Here is a 25,169-nt window from a genome sequence, read left to right as displayed (position 1 = left end):
TGTTTAAAGGACGGCTTAATGGATCACGTATACGCACGATCGGTGCCAAATTTATTTTACGTTTCGAAAAGCGCCGCGATTTCTCCTCAGAAAAATGAATGTACGATTAACAAATAAACGCTGTAAAAAAATACGATAAACGTGACGAAATTTACCAAAGTATCGCAAAAATGAAGAAGAAAAATAAAAGAGAACAGGCGAGATACGTCGAGCTATTCGTCGAGCGAACATCTTAGCGTTTGTACAAATGTAACGATCGGTACACAAACAATAAGTAGTGTATATTAAGTAACACAGAGGCGAAACTCGAATCTATATAACCAACATTATTACCGCATTATTAGCGCATAGAGATACAAGCGTGTATTTTGCGATTACGTTTTTTCCGGGACGCTTGCCGACATATATATATTACACACACACACACACACACACACACACACACACACACACACACACACACACACACACACACACACACACACACACACACACACACACACACACACACATAGAAATAGGCAACAATAAATAGTGGTATATATATATATATATACACACCAAAAAATAATCAATTTTTGACAGAAAGGGCATCCGAGGCGATTCAATGCTCGTGGCTCAATCGTCATTCTTGCGTTCTAGACCTTAGAGAATCAAAAATTGAGTATTTTTCTAAAGCCGACACCAAATGACAGCTGGTAAAGCTCGATACTAGTGATTAACGATACTTCAGAAGTGCCAGTAACGCAGAAAATTAACGTATTAGCGTATTCAGCCGACAAATACCGAGAATTATTTGTAGAGTTAGTTAGTGCGGAACACACATACATATATACATACACAACACACACGAANTATATATATATATATATATATATATATATATATATATATATATAAATAAATTCGTTGTATAAAAGGAGTTGTGTGAATTTTCTGCGTTCATAATTATGTGTCAAGTCTGAACTGATGCGCGTTGTCGATAGTAATGAGAAAAGGAAGGAACAATGATTCTAATTGCGAATAATAAAAAGCGACATAACTTTAACGCACCAAGTCGATAATTCCAGATGGAACGCAAGTTGTTTTATAAACACATTTATCGGCGTTACAGAGAAACAAACGGCATATGCATCAAATGCCATCGTGGACATATCCCAGAGAAATGTCACGAAGATCGTTCGCCTTTGATATCCGCTGTTTTATAATGCTTCAATCCGACGGATGTCGAATTTTTATTCAAGTAAGAATGTATTTTCACATTCTTTGAATTAATATCGACGCGTTAAAAAAATATTTTATCTCATTTACAAAAATTTGTTTTTAAATATCACACATTCAAGTCGATTGATTGACAACTTTCTTTTTATACTTTCACTGGACAGACTTTATAAATTTTCCAAAATAGCTGGCGGCTATCTATGCTGATAACCAGTATTGACATTAGAAAAGTGACTCATGTAGGAGGTTCTACTTTGTTCAAATATTTGATAATGACTCAGCACGTTTCTTCTTAGCTACCAGCGTCGAATGATATTACGGGGAAGGTCGATTATTAAATATCTCTGGCAATAGTTAGGATCTCACGATCACGATAGTAAACGAGAAGTTATTTAAAAGTCCGTTTCTATATGACGAATCATCGTACTATACTATTTCATAGGCATACAAATATTATTATCGACAGTGTGACAACATGCATGTAAGATAATCGACGTACGATGATCAAAGGCCCTGATAACGTCGCAGAGATAATAAGGAAACTATGTGTGGCTAAAAGAATATTGGATCAACTAAATATTTGCACAACCTTCCCTTACAGCTAAACTCTACTAAAACACTGGAAGCATCGAAAACTATTGATCAGGACGATTCAGAATCTTTTCTGCGTTGCGGAGTTACTATTGGTTACCGGTAAACACGGATCTGCATCGCCAGGAAGATTACGTGTGTACTTCATAAAAAAGAAATACATATTTTCGTTTCTCGATATCTCAGAGAATTAAAAATCTATATGACCTTAATTACTTAAATATTTATAATAATTAATATTTATTAAGTATATATTAATTATTTAAATACTTTTAAATACTTAATATTTAATCAAAAGAGAGGAGAGGAGAAGAGAGAGAGAGAGAGAGAGAGAGAGAGATAAAAAGGAGCCACGATGAAAGTTTAAACAATGGGTAATCATCAGTCACGTTCAGCAAAACATTTATTTCGAAACTGTTGATAATTTTTTGAGCTGAGATTGGATTATTCTTTAAAATCTAGAAGAATAATCTAATCTCAACACAGGAAACTTCCGACAGTTGTAAAATAAACGTTCTACTGAACACGACTTGTCGTCGTCATTTGCGTTCGGCAGAAAAAAACAATTTACTAACTATTTTGTGATTATTGTCTATGATTAGAGTATTCTTTTAAATCTTTTTCACAGACTGAGAAGAATGCGTCAATCAAAAGCATTAATAATAATAATGCGCTTACTAAGTTGTTGCTTCCGCTGAACGCAAGTATTGTCTTTAGAAGGAATTAATGCGCTCGTATTCTGCGAAATACGAGAAATCGGTGGGAACGAAGTGCGAAGAGAGTAATTGCGGGGCGAATTACAGAGGTTCAATGACCAGGCTATTTATCAGCAGCTGACTGTAAGTCATCAACTGCCGTCTCATTATCATTCCCTCACCACTTGAAGCTTGACATAATACGTATAATTTCGCACGCGAGACACAGTTGCCTCCGCGTCGTAGTAGCTTCAGCTAAAAACATTTCATATATCACTCGATCCTGAAAAACCAATAAATAGGAGTGAACTGATAAGATACAATAATGAGAGGTATTTCTGTGAGATTGATGATCTACATTGTCAACGATACAGCGTAAATATGATATCCAAGACGTGATTGTAGTCATGTGAGTCGTAGCGAAGTAAGCGAATTATTGCCGCGTGATATATTCTAGCTCCGCGCATTTCTCATGATTATGTAATCGACGAGAATGAAAAACGCCCGCGTGGTACTATAGAATTAAAGATTCAGAGAAATGAATAGTCGTCGGATAAGAGATAATAATGCGGCAAATGACAGCCAAGAGTGATAGAGTTATTAATGGAAAAACCGATGACGCGGAGGAATGATTGCGAGAAATTAGGACGTAACATTCGGTAGCGTAGGTGATATCACGTGATATAAAAAAGAGGGAAGAATAATTATCTTGCTCGCGAAAAAAAAACTGATCGATTTCAGGCTCATCAATCGCCCGGTAATATGCAAGTATGGAAAACAGTGCACCACGATATCTCTCTCTCTCTCTCTCTCTTTCTCTATCTATTTCTCTCTGTCTTTGTGTGCGAGAATGTAAATTATCGACAGTGTTTGCGTACGATTATGCTTATCGGTTCCTCTTTGACCGTGCAATGCATCGCGATGCATAAGTTGTTATCAATCGTTATTTTATCTTTAAACACTCAATAAACACCAACCAATATTACATATCAATGTTATAATTTCTCAATCAATAATGTAAACGTACGTTGTATACAAAAAAAAGTGCTAAATTCAAGTAAATAATTACTCCAACAGTCCTTAGCGATTTTTTAATTGAATTAAGTAAATTTTATTTAGATCAAATAAATATATTTTACTTGAATAATTTACATGAAAAATATTTTACTTGGATCAAGAAACATTTACTTGATTCATGTAAAAATTTGCTAAGAAGAATTTGAGCAGTGTTGATCTAGATATTTTCTTATAGTATCTGTATTTATATCGAGTTATTCGCCTTAAAAAGATACATCTGTATCTGTATCTAAAAAGGTATCTATTACAACACTATATTTGAATAATTATTTACTTGAATCTAGCACTTTTTCTGTGTATATAACAGTTACATTGTTGAGTGGGAAATTATAACATTGTTATAATATTACTGTTGGTTAGTGTTTACCGAGCAATGAAAAAAAAGTGCTACCGTTCAAGTAATATTTACTTAGTTCCCAAGTAAAACGGCTACTCTAATATTCCTTGGCAAATATTTACTAGAAGTAGAAACATAATTGAATATGTATAATATATTTCCTTCGTATAAGTAGATATTTACTTATATATGTTAAAACAATTGCGACTAGTATCAAATTCATGATATTGAAAATATCAGAAATTACTTTTGGAAAATATTTATTGAACAGAAAAATCGAAATTTAAATCCACTTTCTCAAACGGAAAAAAAGTATTACATAATTCTAATAAGTACTCTTTTAAGTTTAGAACTATCTTACACTTACGTTCAATAGTATATTTATGAGTTAAGGTATTACTGTATTCAAATGAGCAAAATGTCCAAAATCGATGCATAAATCAACTTTAAAATATTTTTGAGAAAAACGTTTCTTAAAGAACTCTTAAAGATGTCTTGTGCGTCGATTTTGAATATTCTGCTCACTATAAGTAAGCATATTTATTACAGACTATTAAAATACGCTTCAACTGATAAAAACATTATTTGACTTTGAGAAGAGGCTGAAAACAGGTAATTACATTTACTTGCTTCTAGTATTCTTTTTTTCCTTCTGCGCAAGAGACACGATAATACTTCGCAAATTTATTCGGCAGATCGCGAAATAAAGCGAAGAGCGTCGTCGTTTAGCTGTGAGCACGCGTGACAACACACAGACGCGACAGCAATCGGTGCCGTAATAGAAACCATCGCCCCTTCGTGTACGAACGTCGAACCGGTAGCGTGATTCATCGAAATGAAGTTCGAGGCTCCTCCACTTAACGATCGCGATTTCGCCGTGGGAGAAATTGCACGTAGACTCGCGAGAGGCTTCGATCCGCGCTTTTTTTCGTCCGCATGCGGAACCTGCCGCGAACTCCCGCCTCGAAAAGTTCCTTTTCTTTCTCTCGTGTCAAGACGAAGACGAGCATTGCCGCAATGTGCGCGGATGTCCTACCAAAGGTCGCTCGGTGTGTAAAACATTCGCGTGTGTAAGGTAGAGAATACTTTTGTTCCGCATGATCGGGAAAATGGCACACTGCGGTCGTGACCGCGGAGCGTGTTGCCCCTAACGATACGTGTGTTTAGTCGAACTGTTCGCTAATTATCGTCTTTCTCTCTTTCTCTCCTGCTCTCTAGAGACACATGTACTATTATTATACCTCCCTTACTGCGTCGGCAGATTGACGTAATCTAATCCTTGAAGGAACGCGCGCGATGCGGTACTCGGAAAAAAAAACGGTATATAATGTTAAAGACATACATTCCCTTTTCNGTATACATATTCGATGAGAACATCCACGTGTAATCGACGTGAGATTCATATAAAGATGTTATTTCACGTCGATTCTACGTTGATTCCTCACAGATGTTTTCACAGAATGTATATACATTCACAAAAAAATATTACTGGCTGTGATAAGTTGGTCCGTGATAAATAGTAATTTTATTACTCGTATGAGTACTGAGTAAAACTACTAAGTAACGCTAATTCATAACTGGCGAACTTATTATATATAGCTAGTAGTATTTTTCTGTAAGATCAGTGAAAAATTTAAGTGTTAAAACCAATCCAATTGAAATTCTTATGTTACTTTAACATGAAAATGTATTAAAAAATACACAAACATAATGTTATAATATATTTACTTGGTTAACATATTACTTTTTAATACATTCATCTTGTTAAAATAACACAAGATTTCAGTGGACCGTTTTTAACACACTTTTTATTATTTGTGCTACTCGAAACGCTAATTTAAATAGTAACATAATACGTGTACGGAGAAAGAAGATTTATTAAATTGACAACAAACAAATGCGTCTTGGTTGAAAGAAACAGAATTTCTGATCTTGAATTTAGTTCATAGGAACTAAAAATTAGATTTCCTTTGACGAGAATGCGTTTGATTCGTTCATTGTCACATTAATTCAACCAATCGTTTCCCTACGTGTATGAAACTGTTTCTAATTGCGCATCGCGATATTCTAATTGCTTCATATCCCAATGAATACCAATTAACGATAATATGAATCAATGTTATAATTGCCCACTCAACAATGAAAATGCAATATAACACGTGTGTTGTGTAACAGTTATATTGTCAAGCGAGAAATAATAACACTGATATTACGTTGGTAATAATTAGTGATTTGCTGGATATACTCTGCGTATACTAGGTGTTTCATTAGGAGGGGAAAGGTTGAAAAATTTATGATTAAAATGTTCGTTAAACCTTAATTCTAGAAAGAAACGAATTATATTATTTGTGTCTTTGTCATTGGCCATCTTCAAGTCAATACGTTTCCAGTGCAAAATAAAAATGCACAACAAAAGACGCAGAACAGAGTCTTGGGCGCGTAACATGGTGTCTATTTGCAAGCTCTAGAGTGTATATTTATATCTCGAGAGCAGCATAATGTCTTGGTGTCAAGAGAAACTGCACGGCGGCTGTTGAATTACTCTTGATCGGTACTCAACTGAAGTGAGAAAATCGCGTGCACTTATCCTAGTAGCACAATTCATTGGCGATACATTGCTCCAATATCGGTTATATTGGCATTCATTGGGAGGTACATTGAGTGAATGTTGCCCAATATAAATTCAGCCAGACAATCAAACCTGTAAAAGCAGATTTCAATAGTATTTGCTATAAAATTTTCACGTAGTATCTGCTATAAATTTTTTTGACAGCTTGCCAACAGAAATATAACAGTATTTGCCAGCGGAGTATGATAACAAATTAATCTATTATCAAATTCTGCTAACAAATCCCATTATATTTCTAATTCTATTATATTTAAGATATCGACAAAATTAATAGCAGGTACTGTGTGAAATCTGTTTCTGCAGGTTTGGCTGTTTAGATGGCTTTCTATTTGGCAAGATTTGCTCAATATATGCCAATATAACCAACATTGGACAAATACACCGCCAATGAATCGTGCTACTAAAGTACACGGGTTTCTTCCGTTCGGCGCTGCGTTACCGCGGTCTGTGTTATATAAGACGCATTATAAAGTTCGTTGTATGATCACTTTAAAGTTCGTAATTCCGCGACGATAACAACTGGCGACCTTGAAACTCGCTTTCGGCGTGAATTCGGATGTTTCCACATGGAACTTGGAACCACATGGCACTACTGCTGAGACAGAACGGTATCTAATACGTATATTTGCATCATAATGCGAGATTATCGTTTTACATTAACATTTTACAGAAAACAAATCACGTATACATAACAAACCTCTTTGGCAATTGAATTTTTCTCAGCAACGATATTAAAAAAGTTCATTGTCGCGTACTTGTTAAGTCCTTCCAATTTAATCCTCAAATAGAAAATCCTGTTTTTTTCTTTATCTTAACACATTAACGGCGGGCGATATTTTGTGTGATCATAAAAACTTTAAGGTACAGTCGAGCTAAATTGTTTTACTACGACTCCCGCCTTTAAGCCGCAGTCGAGCTAAATCGTAGTACTACGACTCCCGCCCTTAATGTGTTAAGAGCAAAAAATGCAGAATATTCATACACAGTTTCAAGGTTAAATAATAATCTTTTCAGGTTTGGAGCTTGTAGTTTTCTAGCAGGAATATTACCAAGCAATACATTATAAATAAGCGCGTATGTGAATTTTATAATTATTTGACAAACATTTTTGTGAATAAAATTATTTTACACTCGTATAGGTTGAGGGTCAAAAGCTCACTTAACTCTCAATAAACGCAAATTCGATATATCTTTGGTATCATAGTACGTATATGAGAAAGAGCTGAGAAAATCAGTACAATTAAAATATTTACTAACGATGGGTTTTAATTACGCTGTTTCATGTGTGAGATATCACTTTTATAACGTCTAAAAGACGTCACTTACTAAAGATTAAATCCATCAGTTTTCATATATTAGAAGATAAAAAATAAATATCACCATGTCAGGAAACCATTATCAGTTTCCATATGTTAAGATAATGCAAAAGTATTACCGACCTCGTCAAATAAAGCTGAGAACGGATGACGTTAAACGATTCCCAGCTAATTTTCATGAACAGCAATTTATATTCAGCATTTTGCTTGTCACTATTTCCTTCGTTCATTCGTAAAGGTTACCACAGTTTCCATGGTCCTTCATTTCGCAAGATTCCAAACTGTCTTCAAATTCAAAAATTTAAACTTTAGTCACGAATAAAACAATGGAGAGACGACAAAGCGCGAATCAATTCATACCTGCACTTTTGGATGGGATGATTGCAACTTTCACTTCTCTATTCATTTAATTTTACGTCGTTCTTTTCAGCTGTGCTTTTTGCATTTTCTCATAATTGTTTCTTTTGACTTTTTCCTTTCGCCGAGTCTAGAATAAAAATCCACCCTACCGCGATTATACAAAAATTATATAAAAGTGTAATACAGTGAAGGTGGAAAGAACAGATCTCCAATCTAGTGACTTTTCGACGAGCGCGCTATTCGGGAGCAGAGAGTGAATCAGGCGTGCCAATGGCGTCGGGTGTCCTTCAAACGTTTCCGCATCGATTCGCGGATTGTCGGGGCATATATTACAGTGCGGCGCGCGTCGAGGCGCGTTAGTTGCAGCCAACACGTCGGTGGCATCGGAGGTATTGGTACGACAATATCGTGACAGTGTACTCTCGACGGTCAACGGCACGAACGAGAGAAAGGATCGAGAAGGACCGTGAAGAGCGCTACCACGAGGAGTTTAACTCCAAATTCAATCGAGAACCGAAACGATGTGAGGGCGATATCTCGACGGAGAGAGAGACACTGTATGCGTTTGAAGAGAGAAAAAAAAGGCGACAGGAAGAGAAAGAAGCACTTCTACTGTGTGTCGAGCCAACGCGACCCACATAGATAGGCGAAAAAAGAGGTTTGTTCGGTCGTATCTTTCACAAACGTGTACGGGCCAATCTCTTCCGCTCCACTCGGAGAGGTTCACCCCCCCCCCCTCAGCTTTGCACCTCCGACGCTCGTTGCATCTCTTTCCCGTCGAAGTGTGAGAACACATATATTGCTTTCGTCTCGTTTCGAGTAAGGTGCAGAAAGTGCAGTCAGAGCGTGCAGTCTTGTGTTCTAGGAAATTTCGAGTATACCAGGCGCGATCGTACAAAATTTAGCGGTGGTTACGGCGATTTTTGAAAGTTTTTTCCGTTATGGAACGTCGGGAAGACGCGGGAAAGTAAAAAGAAGAGTTTTGTTTAGAAAAAGGGAAGGAAAAATATTTATATATATATATATATATATATATATATATCTGTGCAGGAATAACCGAGGCATTTGTCATTCAACGCAGTTAACCTTCGCGAGTGTGTCCCGACGAATTAACCGATAATAGTAGAGATACACGATGTGTCTCATGTATATCTATATCTGTTCGCTCGAACGTTGACATTCGGTGACCGTTACTATTACTAGTTAAATTCGCGTGTAAATTGACCCGGACAGCAGGAGAGGTTATCGAGGAGACGTGAATCTGATGTAACATGCGCTCGTTTTTCCACGCAGAAGTGCACGAGAAGAGCGTAGCTGAAACGCGAGTACGCCTAAGCGGGTCGGGACTGAGAGAGGGAGAAAGAGAGAAAAAAAGAACGAAAGTAGTAAACTTATTTCCTCCCGAGCGAACGCACGCGTGAGAAGGCCGCAAAATGTCAACAGACCACGGTGGAACGTGCTGCAATTCGCGTCAGAACGGTGTGGTGCAGCCGTTACTCACAGGTATTTAAAAATTATACTTTATAAAGAGCTATCTCGCTTATTACATCCAGCTGACATCACCGTCTCTTTACACTTTGTCTTTCCTTTTTATCTCTTTCTGTCTCTCTCGACAAAGAGTGAGAGAGAGCAAGAGAGAGACGGGGAGGTCATTTGAACGCGACAATTATACGTACAATTATACAGTTGGACAAAAGTCTCATTCGCGGTAATTCAATGTAATGATAGCAGAAAGGTTTCATCATCTCCAGAACTTTATTTCTTAAGAGACGCATCAGAAATTATTCCCATAAACTCAAAGACAACAGCATAAATAATTATTTAGATTTATTTAGATATATTTAGATATATTTAGATAGATATTTATATACAGATATATTTAGTTTATATCGATATTTTGATAATCGTGATAATACATAATTGAAATCATATATTTAAGGTCATACTGTTTTAAGATCGTATTTTTTCTACTGTTTTCAAGAAAAAATTCCTGATTAATAGGAAAAGTAATCTATTTTATTTTCTATTTGCACGATTTGTAAAGTAATCAATTTCGGCGCTAGTAAGTACACGTTTAATCGGAAATATATTTGGCGTTTTGTGTTTTCACAACTGATACACGAAACACACGAAGATAAAAAGGACGGGACATGTCCGCGAAGACTGACCTCAACGTCGTAAAAGTCAAGGATCTTGTGTATCTCCGAAATAATTTCAAAACCGTGATAAACGGTATATAGAATTGATATGAATTGTTTGTGACGGAATTTTGTCAGCACCATGTAAACGCTCGCGTATCTTACTTATCGTATATGTTACAAGAGCCTGATTATATTTGTAAATAATGTCATTCACATCGATGATGCAAGCAACACATCCCGAGTTCATATTTCAACTGAGCAGATTGTTTTGTCAATACGAATCTGTTTAGGATGTGGGTCGTTTTCAATGCTTTCACAAGCAAAAAAAGATGTCTGGTTTTTTTGTTTTTTTTTTACACGCCGTAACGCGCGAAAGCTCGAGGATGAAACAGTATATCTTTGGACGTGTAATTTTGTTTAATGATAAGACACATGGCATTACATAATTACTTAATTGTCACCTGATTGCTGCTAGCGCTGAGTATGTAATTGAAGCTAGATTGCTTTGTTGATGACTCAATCTACTTCGTGTATAATTTTTCTAATAGCGCTGAAACTCGCGTGCGTTTGAAGTTTATTTGTTGCCCGTTCCAAGTAAGTGATGTATGTTTTCAGATTTATATCAAATCACAATGGCTTACGCCTATTGGAAGAGCGGCAAGGTGAACGACCATGCTGTATTTGAATTGTTCTTTCGCAAAAATCCCTTCCAGGGAGAGTTCACGATTTTCGCCGGCCTCGAGGAATGCATAAAGTTCTTGAAGAAATTCCATTACTCCTGCAGTGGTGTGTATTTGTGGGATCTACATGCTATATACTCGCGGTTCTTAAGTAAACTTATATTACATAGTTTCATACTGCAGATATCAAGTACCTAAAATCGACTATGCCTATGGTAGACCAAAGTTTCTTCGATTATCTACAGAGCCTCACTGCAAAGAACGTCACGTTACACGCCATAGAAGAAGGTTCCGTTGTATTTCCAAGGTGGGTTTATTAAAATTAATAAATAATTAAAAAATAATAATTAAAATTAATACACGCGCATATCTATCTATATATCGAGAATATATATAATCTATCTATATATTATTATGTATCTATCAATATATATGTGAAGATTAGAAATGATTAGAAATATATGTTCCCATATTGTACATATAAGATTGTTATCTATATCATTTATCTATATTACTATCTATATTCTCTATTATTTTTAATAAATAACATTTCTCTTATAGTTCTAAAAAACCGTTTCCCTCAATTTTTTCGCCAAAAAAATCCATGAAAAAAATAGAAAAAAGCGTTTTTTGCGTTTTTCGCGAAAACTAAAAAGAATCGTGGAGAAATTGAAAGAACTGCGTTTTTACCGAGCCTTTAAAATTATATTTTTTTATTTCAAACGAATAAAAATGTATCTTACGTAGATATAAATTTCGTTAGAATTCCTCTAATAAGAGTGGAAGGACCACTGATAATGGTGCAACTGTTGGAAACTACTTTACTAACGTTAGTGAACTATGCGAGTTTAATGGCCACTAATGCAGCAAGGTATCGCATGGTTGCTGGGAAACATATAACATTACTGGAATTCGGACTTCGACGAGCGCAAGGGCCCGACGGTGGATTGAGCGCGTCTAAGTACAGCTATATTGGTGAATATACTTTAAACTTATTTTATGAAATTAATTTAGTATATGATAAATCAGTAAATTCTAGAAACAGTTTATGTATAGTGCTTAAAGTAATTTTATACTGCAAGTTCATTAAATAGAGCCAATTAGTATTGCATTTCCAAGCTTTCACGCCGAATAAAATTTATATCGACTATCATTCTCGAATTTGCATACTATCATTACTCTCGTCAGAGTGTTTTATATAGCAACTACGCAATTGTTGAATGTTGTAAACACTTTTTATAGTGCAGATAGTGCACTTTTTATAGTTGCAGATAGTGCAACGTGAGATTGCATGCATATATACATATATGCATTAAAAACGGCATAATCATGTTGACGTATTTTCTGCAATTTTCTTTTATTTATTGATAAAGTGTACTTATCTTTTTATATAATGTATCTAGAACAGACACGTGTTTACTACGTATTACACATTAAGTTTCAAATATGCAAAGCATTGTGGATACATGTGTGCATAAATTTGCGATATAATACGTAACGGATAAGGGAGGTGTCTGGTACCACTCTATCACCCTTACACTATACTTAACAATTTCAGTCAATCAAAATCAATACGTTGTTCCGCCCTGTGCCGGTTGGTACCGCCTCGCTAGGTGATGAGTAACAGAGGTCAGGTTGACGATATATACATATATGTATACATATGCCAACCTGCTATGTACGAATACAGAAACTTCAGATAGAAATTTACGGTTCATGTGATTTGATATGTACATAGATACATAGATACATACACAAATGAAGTCAAAATATCGGTCGACTCGATATTCTAGACTTATCTGAGGTAATTTGTCACAGGTGGATTCGATGGCACCAGTAATGTTTTAGCTGGAAAGCTGTTCAATATACCCGTTTGCGGCACGCATGCACATGCATACATCACGTCTTTCACCAGCATCGATGACTTGCAAAGAAAAGTAAACGTGTTTCTCTCTCTCCTTTTTACGAAAAGCCTCGTTCGTTCATTGGATGAAATAGGAACGTCGGGACTTTCTGAGGAGAATATAGTCAAAAGTGAGAAAATAAAATTGGTCCACTTTCTTTCGTAGACGTTGGCGCACGCACAGACAGGAGATGTTCTGGATCTGCTGGAACTCGCCTGCAAATATCGCGAGGATATCGCTGACGATTTAGGGGCATTAGCCTCGCAAGCATCTGGCAGCGAATTTGCGGCCCTGATCAGTTACGCCCTTGCTTTCCCGGAAAGATTCACCGCTCTAGTGGACACGTATGACGTCAAAAGGTACGTATTCACTACCGCGGCCGCTGCTTTACGCTTGTATCTTTATTTCGTCGCTGTGATAGCAGAATGCTCGACTTCGTTTGTTTCCAAATTTCGTAGTTTACGAGCTTTGTATGCATACATAAAACTCTCTTTAACGCATATTTGCATTTTAATTTTACCAAAAGCCTTTTGCACGAGGTACCTTGTCATTTGCATGCGTATAAACTTTACTTTGTATATTTTATTTTCAATCGGCAGTTTCGATAGTTTTAAACTTTACTATCTCCCGTTAACTATTTATTATTTCTCCGTACTTGTGTTTGTTAGCTATTGTATCTATTATTTGCATTGATATGCAACGTAGTACACCTTAGACTATATTTAGCAATTATACAGAGTGTCCAAGTTACACAAGAACGGCGAATTTCTGACGACGAGTCGAACTGTTCTCAGCAAAAGTGACATACCAAGGTGTCGTTCGCGTATTCTTCAGACATTCCAACATGTGTCGCATGAACGTATTAATGCGTAGAAATGGCCGTTTGTCGTAAATATGTACACACAGCTTGCAATATTTTATGTACATAGGTTGCATTTTGTTTGGCTATGTGCACATATGTACAAAGTCCTCACATAGATGATAATAATCGGAGTATTATCTGAGATGCATAGGATAGTGATTATTAGCTTCAAAGCTCAAATGCAGCGCTTTGCGTAACGTACAAAGTTTCGCTTTATAAGCATCCTCATCGTATTTCCACTGTATATCGTAGAATACAACATCACGCATCACAAACGAAAGAATGACTGATGTACCTCAGAGTAAATCTGTATTTTTAAAGAGAGAGCGAGAGAGAGAGAGAGAGAGAGAGAGAAATGTATGAATTACTTTATCTTTAATTTGATCACGTTGGCGGCTGTATAATTTAGTTTTGTCGAGCGCGCGTCGAGCAGGCATGACGACACGTGTACACACTGTATGTGTGTGTGTATGTGTGTATGTGTGTTTAGCCTAACCGGAGTGTGTTTATAGCATTGAGACGTCGGCCAGGAGGCAGGCACAAGTGGCCAGCCTAAATGTAAAGAATAAACTTCTAACTAACGGGTCCAATACACATGCCCAAAACGGCGTGAGAAACAACCCATTTAAATCAGAACCGACTTCGCAACACAAGAACGGCTTTTTAAGACAAGGCGAATTGGGCGAGCTCTATGTGAGGTACGATATCGCGCTCTGTTTGCCTGTTTTGCAGAATACGATTTCGCCGCCCTTTTCCCTCCCGTCTCGCCAGCCCTCGTTGAGAAGCTATGCTTTTTTGCGAATCATATTACTCAAATTATTCTTAACAATTAGTGCGATGTTCTTTTGAAACAACAAAAGTGACCAACGCCCTCTCGTAAACTTCTGAAACTCAGATCACCTTTAATCGAACATAAGGGAAATGAAAATCTGTAGATTTTTTCTTAAATTGTTGAAGCTTCTTTGCTAGAGAAAAGTCTTGACATATGAATACAACCAAGATATAAATTCTCTTTTGTTCTGACTTTTTCATCGTTAAAGAAGTCGCACCAAAAGAAATATTCTGTAAAACAGGCAAATTACAAACTATATACATTTATCATATCATATTATTCTCATGTCAGCTAGAGATAAAACGAGAAGAATTTCGTATAGTGTCCTTCCTGATCTTATATAGTGTCCCTCCCAATTCTGCCCCTTATTCTTTCAGTGATTAACTTGGGCACATTTCACGCGTTAAAGGGAACTCTGTATGTATTCTGATTATTATCTGAACATTTGCCATTCTCTGTAAAACTTTGCTGCAATGTCTTCTGTAAGATATTACAACATCATTGCAAACATGCATCTTGTTAATGTACTAAAACATTAAAATGCCGTTAAAATACGTTATACAAGTAGAAATGTATTGCAAAAGAAGAAGTATATTTCCAAATAAAAAACGCTGAATAAATCGTGATATATTCAGTATACAATATTCAAAATATTTCCCATTCCCACTGTATCATACAGTACCATTTGCCGTATGTACTGTATCGTACAGTATCAATTTACTGCGTTTGAATGTTTAGCAAAATGTCAGAAAATTTTCTTCACTAGAAACCTCAATGGCAATGATTGTACAAAATATCAATATCCCCTTTATACTAATGAATGCAAGTTTAGGTAGTTGTAGTTATTATGCTTTATGTTATTTTATGTTGTGTCTCTAAACAATACTTGCTGCAATTGTATTTTAGTCCTAAACTTGGCAAGAACTAAGAGAAAACTTGAGCTTTATATTATGAATCATGAATATATTTAAGATAATTATGAATATATATAAGAATGATACATGATAAGAATTTTAAGCTTTCATTTGTTCAGTATGATTTCCCAGGGGTTTTCTCGTAAAACTTCGATTAATTGTGATAAGATTTTAACTCTGCAATTCTTTATAAAATTTTTAAATAAGAAATTATAAAAAGAGAAGAAAAAGATGTATCTTATAAAATATATTGTCAAGTTTAGGTTTAGTGATTGTAAATAATTGTTATAAGAATATAGCGTAAAGTATGTGATGTGTGACCTAAGTGGCCTCTCAACAATGCATGAAACATTTATTCATAACTAATGGAATTTGATGGTTGTCCAGACGTCTCATAGATATATTTTGCAAACAGGAGCGGCCTCTTGAACTTCTGCGCAGTGGCGTTGGCCCTGAAAGACTTAGGATACAAAGCCGTTGGGATAAGGATCGACAGCGGCGATCTGGCCTATCTCAGTAACGTAGCAAGAGACATCTTCGAAAAGATCGCTGTTAAGTACGATATACCATGGTTTGCGAAGATGACAATTTGCGCGTCGAATGATATTAACGAGGAAACCATAATAAGCTTAAACGAGCAGGTAGAGCAACAAATAAACATTCGAGATTTATGAAAAAAAATGAATATCTCTATGATGTGAGATCAGAGCATGAATTAGAGCAAACTTTTTAACTCTTTTCATCCTTTCACCATCTTTCGATTTCAAAATACAAAGACAGCGATTATCTATTGATACTCAAATATTTTTCTAGAGTCACAAAATCGATTGCTTCGGGATCGGTACTCATCTCGTAACGTGTCAGAGACAACCGGCTTTAGGTTGCGTCTACAAAATGGTAGAGATTAACGGCGAGCCGAGGATTAAGCTCAGTCAGGAAGTTGGAAAAGTCACAATACCGGGCAGCAAGGTTGCTTATAGACTATATGGAGCAGACGGTTACGCACTAATAGATCTCTTGCAGAAATCGTCGGAAGAAAAGCCGCAGGTGATGCAGAAGATTCTCTGCAGACATCCATTCCAACAAACGAAGAGGGCTAACGTTACGCCGTCTCGAGTGGAAGCTTTGCATAAGGTATCTTCAGAGAATCAAATTTTCCAACAAATATAATGTGATATTCGCGCACGTGAACAAATATTCTTATCTATTCTGTGTAGGCTCTTTTTGAGCGATATAGGAAATGTAACGAGAGACATTTGTTTATACTTTCTAATATTCTTCTAGCTTTTATATTTATTTACATTTAGTGCAATAATCATAAAGCAGTATATATATAGTAAAAATATTTACAGACTATCTGACGATTTTTTCTAATGATTTTGCGTTTATATTAATTATCATTCATTTGAATTATGTATATAACGTACATTACGTATATAAATATAGTATAAAAAATTATCGCAATTACATATTACAAATACATATATATCGTATATATTCCAGGTATATTGGAAAAACGGCGAATTGTGTCAGCCACTACCCACATTGCAAGAGATTCGTAATAGAGTGCAAGAATCTCTCAATACGCTGCGTAACGATCACAAGAGAAATCTGAATCCAACACCGTATAAGGTGAGAGAGAAAATAAGATGCTTAATACTTCGAATACATCCAAATTTCGGCATGGAATTTTTACTTTTAATGCTTTTTTTCTAGGTGGCTGTCAGTGATACCTTATACAAGTTTATAGACGAGTTATGGTCTCAAAATGCGCCTATTGGAGAATTACGGTGAAGCATACTACTCTTATACAGGATTATCGTTAAGTCAGCCTCTAGTAATTATGGATATAGAGTAACAATAGGATTGAGGTTTATACGGATAAAAAGCGGCAATGAGTCCTTTTTCAAAACCAACGACTATGCACCGTTATATACGATCATACGTATATGTAATAAAAGCTTACGTATGTACATATCGACATGATGCACAGGATACATAACGGATATAATAATAAATACGAGAGAAGATCCTGTGAGGACATATTTTTTACATTGTTGAAGATGTCGAATCGTATTATCGTCGGCAGCACATTCATTGTCGCGATCTATTTTGGTAAAGTTGTGTGCAAATCACGGCACAATGTATTTACGTAGTTTTACACGATTTATATAGAACGGAACTGTTTCTTCGGTATATCACTATCGCATAGGCCGAAATCGATGTTATTTCCACAAAAGTCTATTTACGAGCTGTAGCTTTGTCGCATGTACTTACTCCTCTTTAAAAAAAAAGGGAAAAAAGTACAAAATAGTACATGTGACTTTAGTTATTCACAATTCAAGCTTACGAGTCCTAATAACGCTAAGAATAATCTAAATTGCATACGCAGTCGAAATATTTTAAAGTACTTGAAAGAATGGCAGTGTAACGTGAGCGTGATCACGTTTGATTGTACTTTCTGAATTTAGTTGTATTGCCATGTTGCTATTTTATTTTTAATAAACTGTTTATCGTAATTTTTATTATAAATTCTGATTTTATTATTCATTCTTTATCTGTAATTACTAGAGACTGGTTTAACGATGCTCTCGTATAAGAGTGACACATTCGATATACTTGTCATGTTATTTACACAAAGATGTATATAGAGCAAAGCATATAATTATGTATATTTGTCTCAAGTAAATAATGGTAAGATTCTTTAATTAATTGAAATCAAACAATATAAGGATAAGGAACAGTAACAATCCATTGCGGACTGTGACTAATGTACATATATTTATAATATACTATACACGTAGGTACATGTTATTTTACGGAAGAAAAAGAGACAAATTCAATAAGAACCGATCGCGATTATTAATGCGAATATTTAAACAGTGGGAAGATAATATTTTTAATAACAAATTATTGGTATTATTGGAACATTTCCACCATGTAATATGTATAATTATATATTATGTATGTATATAATTTTTATCACTTTCAGCTGAAGATTGTCACATGGTCGAAATGTTCCGATAATCAAATAATTTATGTCTGCATATATAATATACTATAAATACATGTACATTACATATAATTCGCAAATAGCTGTTATTGTTCTTTATTTTAATATACATGTTTATATAATTTTACATATGTGTACATATACATCACACAGTATGTATAAAAATCTATATTGGTATAAAGTAGTGTATACATCAAGATAAGAAGAGACGAAAAAAGATTGTAGCAATTATATTGTATTTTAAATTAATTTCTATATTACCTTGAATATTTCAATCAATTTTTAATACGTGTGTACATTTAAATGTGTATTGTATATTTAAGTGAAGTTTTCAGTCTACTTAATTCGAATCATTTACTTAGAAAATAGTTTGCTATATAATAGCTGAGTAATTTTTATTTGTTATCTTGCTAAATAATTTTTATCGTATTTTTATAGTAAATGGACTCTTATTGTTAGATTTTTATTCAATTTTTAATTTAACATAGATCTATTATCTTTTCGAAATGCATCTTATTGTTATAGAACCAATACATAAGCGTAATTGTAAAATATCACTGTTTTTTTTAGTGAGAATAAATAGCATATAACTGTTACATGTTTAACTATTAGCGATTTGTCAGATCCTGCAAATTATATTTTCTTAATCACTAAAGCTTGGTCTACAATGTGCTCTTTGCATCTTGTTTCTTGCTATCTTCCTTTTGTAAGAACTTTTATTTATTTATGGAAAAGAGAGAGCAAGAAACAAAGAGCACATTGCAGATCAGGCTTTAATGTTCCTTTTTTTAGTGTTTTACAATATTAAATTATTATGAATGAAGTTCAAAATTTAAAAATAAATACATTATCAGACATATACAACAATTAACTTTTGTATAAACTAATTGCAACTGATGGTGTTTGTGTACAGTCTTCCATTATGATTAATGGTGATGAATAATGGTGTGATTTATTATAGTAATATTCTATTACTATAATACTAATTAATTTATATAATTAACATAGTGCAATGTAAAAAGTATGAAAATACGTACATCGAACCTTGCAAGGTGCAGTTACGTATACATATGTGTATATTGTGCATTGTGTATATATATATCGGCATTCCGGTGAAGCGGCATGCGATGATATCGCGCGGAATGGTACGCGTATTAGAAAAAATTAAATTATGACGTCTGTTTAATCGGACATTACAGCCAATTACGTCCATTTCGAAGATTACTGTAACCCGCCAAATTACCTAAAGCCGATGAAACCTGTAAAAATAAATCGTCGAGGTTATGTCCGAGATCAGTGAACACTCTTCCGTATGTTGTAACTTCCAATTAATCATACGATTATTTGCATATTATGATAATTTAACATTATATCGTATGCGTGTTGAAATACAACCTTCGTATTAAAGAATTTACACTTATTTTTCAGCTTAAAATCGGGATAAGAGCGATATCATATCCAGGATGTCTATCTGACAAGAGTGTTGTTGTCTTTATACAAAAGTACAAATATAACATTCCAGAGAGAACAGAAACAGCTTGAAACGATCAAAGCTTAAAGCTACAATGCACGAACACTGAATTTACATATCGTATACGCACAACAATCGTATATATACATATCGATATACATGCAGAAAGATTTGTACCTGCTTGTTACAAGGCATGTCTCAGGCTCAGCATATGAGGACTTGCGTCAAGGCTGTTAAAAAGCTGTGTCCGTTAGTCACGCTAATATGCACCGTGTTTGTCATCGGTATCACGATTTACATCAACCAGAAGATCTCGCCGGTCTTCATCTTCCTCTGTATGCAGGTATATCTGAACTGGTATTCTGTATACAGTATCAGCTACAGATCCAATCCAATGAAGGTCAAGGAGGTCAGGAATAACTTGTGTGATGTGACGATACAGAGCAAACTCGAGCTAAGCGCGACGCAGTTAACGGCTCACAACACGGCTTACAAATTCTGGCATTGCGAACGCTGTGAGAGTTACATGTGCAAGCCGACGCAGCACTGCGTCTTCTGCCGCAAGTGCTTTCACTTTAAGGATCACCACTGCTTCTTCCTGGGCGCTTGCGTGCTGCGCCAGAACATGGGCAACTTCATATTATTCTGCTTCTATACCTCGCTAACGTGTCTTTACTCACTGTGTGTTATCGCGCCGTATATGTACGAGAACATCAATCACATAGTGAAGAGCGACACGGACTACTTCAACATATTTTTAAACTTCTGCTTCCCCATCGCGCTAGCTCGACTGCTGCACTCCCGGGACGGTTCAAGCATATTGCTCGTTACCATCTTCGATATGCTGATCACGATCTTGTGTATCTGTCTGGTGTACGGCATCTGGAAGCTGCATAGTTGTTTGACTGGTAAACAACGTTACGCGAACATCACGGGAAAGCAAAATCTGAGGGAGATCTTCGGAAGCTACGGTCTCTCGAATATCATTTTCCCGTACAACGGTCTCATAGGCACGCGAGACATCAATGGCAAATACGAACTGAAGGAAGTGTGAAGCAATATTCTAGTCAATAAGTAGTTAACGAGCAGAAATTGTACTCAATATACTAATACACTTTATTGTTATGCACCGGCTTAATATAATACATATGTCAGTAGTAATATGTACAACACATTTACGCATTCATACACGCGACAAAACAAAGATACACCTCTTATGATCACCGCACATTTGGAATTGCTAAGAAAGCAAGGTAAAAGAGAAAAAAAACTCAACTTGTACTAAACAGATAATCATCAATAAATATAAATTAATAATATATAATTAAGGTTTTATTGACATTTTAGTGAGATTTTTATATTGATTTTATTATGATGCTCACATGAAAGTTGAGCTTTGCGATAGATGAACTGTGATAGACAACTGGCCCTGCAAGAGAAGAAAGCTTTGCTTAGTATGCGATACGTTTGGACAATTTTTGATCAATAATTTATAATTCTCTCTGGTAATTTACTCACGCATTCATTTATAAATTGAGCCTACAGTTTTCGCTATAAAGATTATAATTCTGTATGGTGATGATGCTGTGCTTTGAAGTCACTGGGATGAATAAACATACCCTCCATTGCCTTCCACATTGTATGAGGACTGTTCGAAGAATACTCGCCTACTATCTCCATTTGACCGCTAATTGGGGAACCATAAACTCTTCCACTGACAGATAAAAACCTAAACATACAGTAGAATTTATGTCAGATTTGAATATTGAAGTTAAGTCTTAGATCATCAAATATTTTATAAATGGTACTTCATTTCATTTAAATTTGTATAAAAAGGAATTTAAATACAATTCTAAGTGATTAAATGATTAAGAAGCTCTTATGACTAAAATATTTGATATTATTTATTACTATTTTACTAGAATTTCCATATTAATAATTGTAATAAGACTTTTAATTTCCATTCCTTCTTGCTTTAATTTATTTAAAATTATTTATAGATCAGAAAATATATATGTAGGAACAATCCTTTTTTTTCTTCTGAAATATAATGTGTGTGTGTGTGTGTATCAAATTGTATAAAAGGAAACATACGTATTAGTATCAATGTGTTTTAACACAACTGCATCATCTCTCTCCCAGAAATCAGTTGAGCAAATCAACAGCCAGTTATCACCAGTATCACCTTCTCCCTTTTCTCCATATGCCGATACCTCTTGTTTTCCACTCAGAGGTGAAGAGACATGATGCGAATGAAGATTTTTCTTTGTTGCACTGTGTTCCAATCTGATAATACTATTGCATTTGACTGGCTCCCTGTTAAAAAAAGAAATTGTAGAAACTCATATCAGTTGTAACTTATATATACTTGTATAAAAATATAATATAGATAAGTCAGATAGCTATACAACCACATACAGCTTACCCTCGCGTGCATATTTTTCCAGACTCTGCTTTAATAAGCCAATAGGAATTATTATCATCCTTGGCCTCAATGGCTGTTACTGATTGCTGTCCACTACCAGTTCCATACTTTACATCGTGAGAATGTAATCTTGAGTTGTAATCTGTATTCATCAACTTGATTACAGAACCATAGGTTACATGATGTGCCCCCTTACCTGCAAGATGCAATGTATTTTCATAAAATTACTATGCATTGACAAAAATTGCACATAACTCATGCTTCGCGTTCAATTTACATTGTAGATGTCAAGAGTCGCTGATTACACAGTGAACGGATATTTCTATAGTTGGAAATACTTGCAACATTGATTGGAAAATGAATTATAATTCATCGATTAAATAAGAATATGTATATGAAGACAAATTTTTCATACGCTACATATTAATAAAACAATGTATAATATGTGGTGACAGTAATAACATAACCTATAAGTACACGCTAAAAGACAATTGTATTTTTACGAAATAAACGCAACGAATACCTTGGGTGTAATTTATGTGAAGCAAGAGAATCGTAAGATGCAGAAAAAGCAAACGGAGCAGCGTGTAGTCCATTGTAATTACTTTGGATAAATGACAGAGAAAAGTAGCGGGGTAGCGACGTCGGGAGGATAGCACAGGGGCGTAAATACGTGTCGGCTTCTCATTGGTATGATCCACGTGTCTGCATCGTGTCACCGGTACGTAAGCAAATAATCGAGAGGAACTTTGTGTTCTTCCCGTATCTCATCGACATATCTTTATCGCAAATATAAATCAACAAATTGACTGGAACTTTTAATCGTGGGGAAATGTTTCGTATTTGATAATTTCAGATCGAATATTGTTTGGAACATTAATTACAGCGATATTGTCATTGGAAAATCACAGGATAAGTGGACAGGGAGAAAAGTAAGAAAGCAGTACGATACAATACAATAGTATTGTTTATGTATAACAAATATATTTCCATACTGCATTGGACCCATATTTATTATTTAAATGCTTGACAGGCTAATGATGTCTTCCAGTTTGATTTAACAATTATTGAGATTTGCGTTTCATAGATATGGACAATATAGATACTTTACACATTAAATAAATACTGTTTATAAATGAATACACAATACAATTCTATACTTGTATCGTTTTATACTTATATAATACTCATCGGAAATAAGTGTACGTATGAAAGAGAAAAATCAAGGAAGACATAAATTAATATAAATAGTTATTATATTTGAATGTTAACAAATTTTATTATATAGCAATATAAATATCTTAACTCCTCTCATGTTATGTTGCCTGCTTTTGTAGAAAACATCGTACCTCCTCCTATGTCTTATCTGATGATTGTATCTTAATATTATGTAATTCTTGGCTTTTAAAAATATCCTTTAATCAAGTAACTAATCTGCAAAGATCTATCTTGTTCCGAAATGATTTGGGTACAAGATATTCTTGGGAGAACGATGAAATGTGTCTCCTTTTAGAAAAATCCTCATATGTCTGTAAAAATGCAACTAGGAATTGTCCATGCATTATTGTTGAGATACGCATACATCTTGCTTCGATGAATAATAAATGTGAAGTATGACATTAATATTCAGCAATGAGTTTTGGACGGGTTTTAACGTAAACATACACCGCTATTATCACAAATATCGCAGCAACGGTAGGCAATACAACCGTGAATACTCGCTGCTTGTTCTCCAGAAATTCCTTTTTCCGCTCTTTCTTCTGTTTATTCGTTTCTTTCGTCTTGCCTTTTAACTGCCGCATGATTTTGTTGCTGCAATTCATGAGATCAACAGTTAAGGCAAAGGATTTGATATAAAACAACTTAGTATCAATTTTGTAACGATTCAGAGAGCCATTAATTGGATCTTTATTGATCATACTTAATATATGTATAGAAAAAATTATGCGTGTCATAAAAATATTTGTAAAAGTAATTAGGAAAAAGGGGAAAATTGTTTTCGCTTCTCCGTACTAATGTCTAATTGCTGAAATGGGCGAGATTTCAATTTTATGTGATGTCAAAGCGATCGAAGGATCTTTAATACCAATAAAAACATTTGCGTATATCTTTATTGAAGTGTAAACAATTGCAGAACAAACGTGCTCGTCACGCATATGTTTTACGTATCGCGTTTTGACACTGACGTTTACACGACCACTCGCTGGCGCTGTTCATGCGGAACAAATGAAAGTCGCATGAGATTCGCTTCGATTATATCGCGAACATACGTACGAGAAGCGCCAGGATACCTTGGACGCTCGAGACGAACAGATGTGAGAAAGAAATCCGGAGAAACAGAGACACAGTTGTCAGTCGCTCGTACAAATTAGATTTGCGTACATGACACACGCAGCAAGATGGTGTTGGCACGGACGTGCACTGGCTCTCTGTGCTCTGTCACTTCCGCACGCACAGGTGATTGCGCCATGTGCGTTCCGAAAGGAATGTGCAGTTATTTCAGTCGGAAGGTTGGTTATCATATCATTTTCCCTTAAAAGCGGCATAAAAAAATGAATGGCCGCGTTCAATAGAATGTTTATTTTACGACTATTGGAAATTTTCTGTGTTGAGATTAGATTATTCTTCTAATGTTCGTATCAGATTACGGATTAAGATTGAGATTGGTTTGCAATTTAACCAATCAAGGCAAAGATCACTA

At 35.2% G+C, this 25,169-nt stretch overlaps 4 protein-coding genes across 6 annotated transcripts; 2 read left to right on the top strand and 2 right to left on the bottom strand.

Moving 5' to 3' along the window:
* Positions 1 to 8,569: 8,569 nt before the first annotated feature.
* Positions 8,570 to 17,865, top strand: LOC106744364 (nicotinate phosphoribosyltransferase). 2 transcript variants are annotated; one of them, XM_014619052.1, is made up of 12 exons: positions 8,570 to 8,884; positions 9,520 to 9,729; positions 10,983 to 11,153; positions 11,231 to 11,354; positions 11,811 to 12,022; positions 12,866 to 12,984; positions 13,117 to 13,310; positions 14,326 to 14,511; positions 15,975 to 16,200; positions 16,373 to 16,693; positions 17,063 to 17,191; positions 17,276 to 17,865. In XM_014619052.1, the coding sequence occupies exons 2-12, from the start codon at positions 9,660 to 9,662 to the stop codon at positions 17,351 to 17,353; spliced, it is 1,830 nt and encodes a 609-aa protein (XP_014474538.1). In that variant the 5' UTR covers positions 8,570 to 8,884; positions 9,520 to 9,659; the 3' UTR covers positions 17,354 to 17,865. The 2 variants fall into 2 exon arrangements, with proteins under 2 accessions (XP_014474538.1, XP_014474539.1); XM_014619053.1 differs by lacking the exon at positions 14,326 to 14,511 and having other exon boundaries at positions 8,571 to 8,884.
* Positions 17,866 to 19,631: 1,766 nt separating this feature from the next.
* LOC106744369 (palmitoyltransferase PFA3-like) lies at positions 19,632 to 21,117 on the top strand. Its single transcript, XM_014619070.1, has 2 exons — positions 19,632 to 19,882; positions 20,001 to 21,117. The coding sequence occupies exon 2, from the start codon at positions 20,237 to 20,239 to the stop codon at positions 21,095 to 21,097; it is 861 nt and encodes a 286-aa protein (XP_014474556.1). The 5' UTR covers positions 19,632 to 19,882; positions 20,001 to 20,236; the 3' UTR covers positions 21,098 to 21,117.
* A 24-nt stretch (positions 21,118 to 21,141) lies between these two features.
* LOC106744370 (stromal cell-derived factor 2) lies at positions 21,142 to 23,216 on the bottom strand. Its single transcript, XM_014619072.1, has 5 exons — positions 22,992 to 23,216; positions 22,469 to 22,664; positions 22,138 to 22,359; positions 21,562 to 21,772; positions 21,142 to 21,472 (listed from the first exon to the last, which is right to left on the bottom strand). Exons 1-4 carry the CDS (start codon positions 23,062 to 23,064, stop codon positions 21,604 to 21,606), a joined length of 660 nt encoding a protein of 219 aa, XP_014474558.1. The 5' UTR covers positions 23,065 to 23,216; the 3' UTR covers positions 21,142 to 21,472; positions 21,562 to 21,603.
* Positions 23,217 to 23,417: 201 nt separating this feature from the next.
* Positions 23,418 to 24,928, bottom strand: LOC106744374 (single-pass membrane and coiled-coil domain-containing protein 4 homolog). Of its 2 annotated transcripts, none has more exons than XM_014619077.1 (2): positions 24,743 to 24,928; positions 23,418 to 24,280 (listed from the first exon to the last, which is right to left on the bottom strand). In XM_014619077.1, exon 2 carries the CDS (start codon positions 24,268 to 24,270, stop codon positions 24,088 to 24,090), a length of 183 nt encoding a protein of 60 aa, XP_014474563.1. In that variant the 5' UTR covers positions 24,271 to 24,280; positions 24,743 to 24,928; the 3' UTR covers positions 23,418 to 24,087. The 2 variants fall into 2 exon arrangements, with proteins under 2 accessions (XP_014474563.1, XP_014474564.1); XM_014619078.1 differs by having other exon boundaries at positions 24,760 to 24,927.
* Positions 24,929 to 25,169: the final 241 nt, after the last annotated feature.

The sequence above is a fragment of the Dinoponera quadriceps genome, unplaced genomic scaffold (assembly GCF_001313825.1).
Source record: "Dinoponera quadriceps isolate SergipeBrazil2010 unplaced genomic scaffold, ASM131382v1 scaffold777, whole genome shotgun sequence".
Classification (NCBI taxonomy): domain Eukaryota; kingdom Metazoa; phylum Arthropoda; class Insecta; order Hymenoptera; family Formicidae; genus Dinoponera; species Dinoponera quadriceps.
The sequence above is the reverse complement of the archived record's forward strand: the minus strand, read 5'-3'. Positions and strand labels throughout refer to the sequence as shown.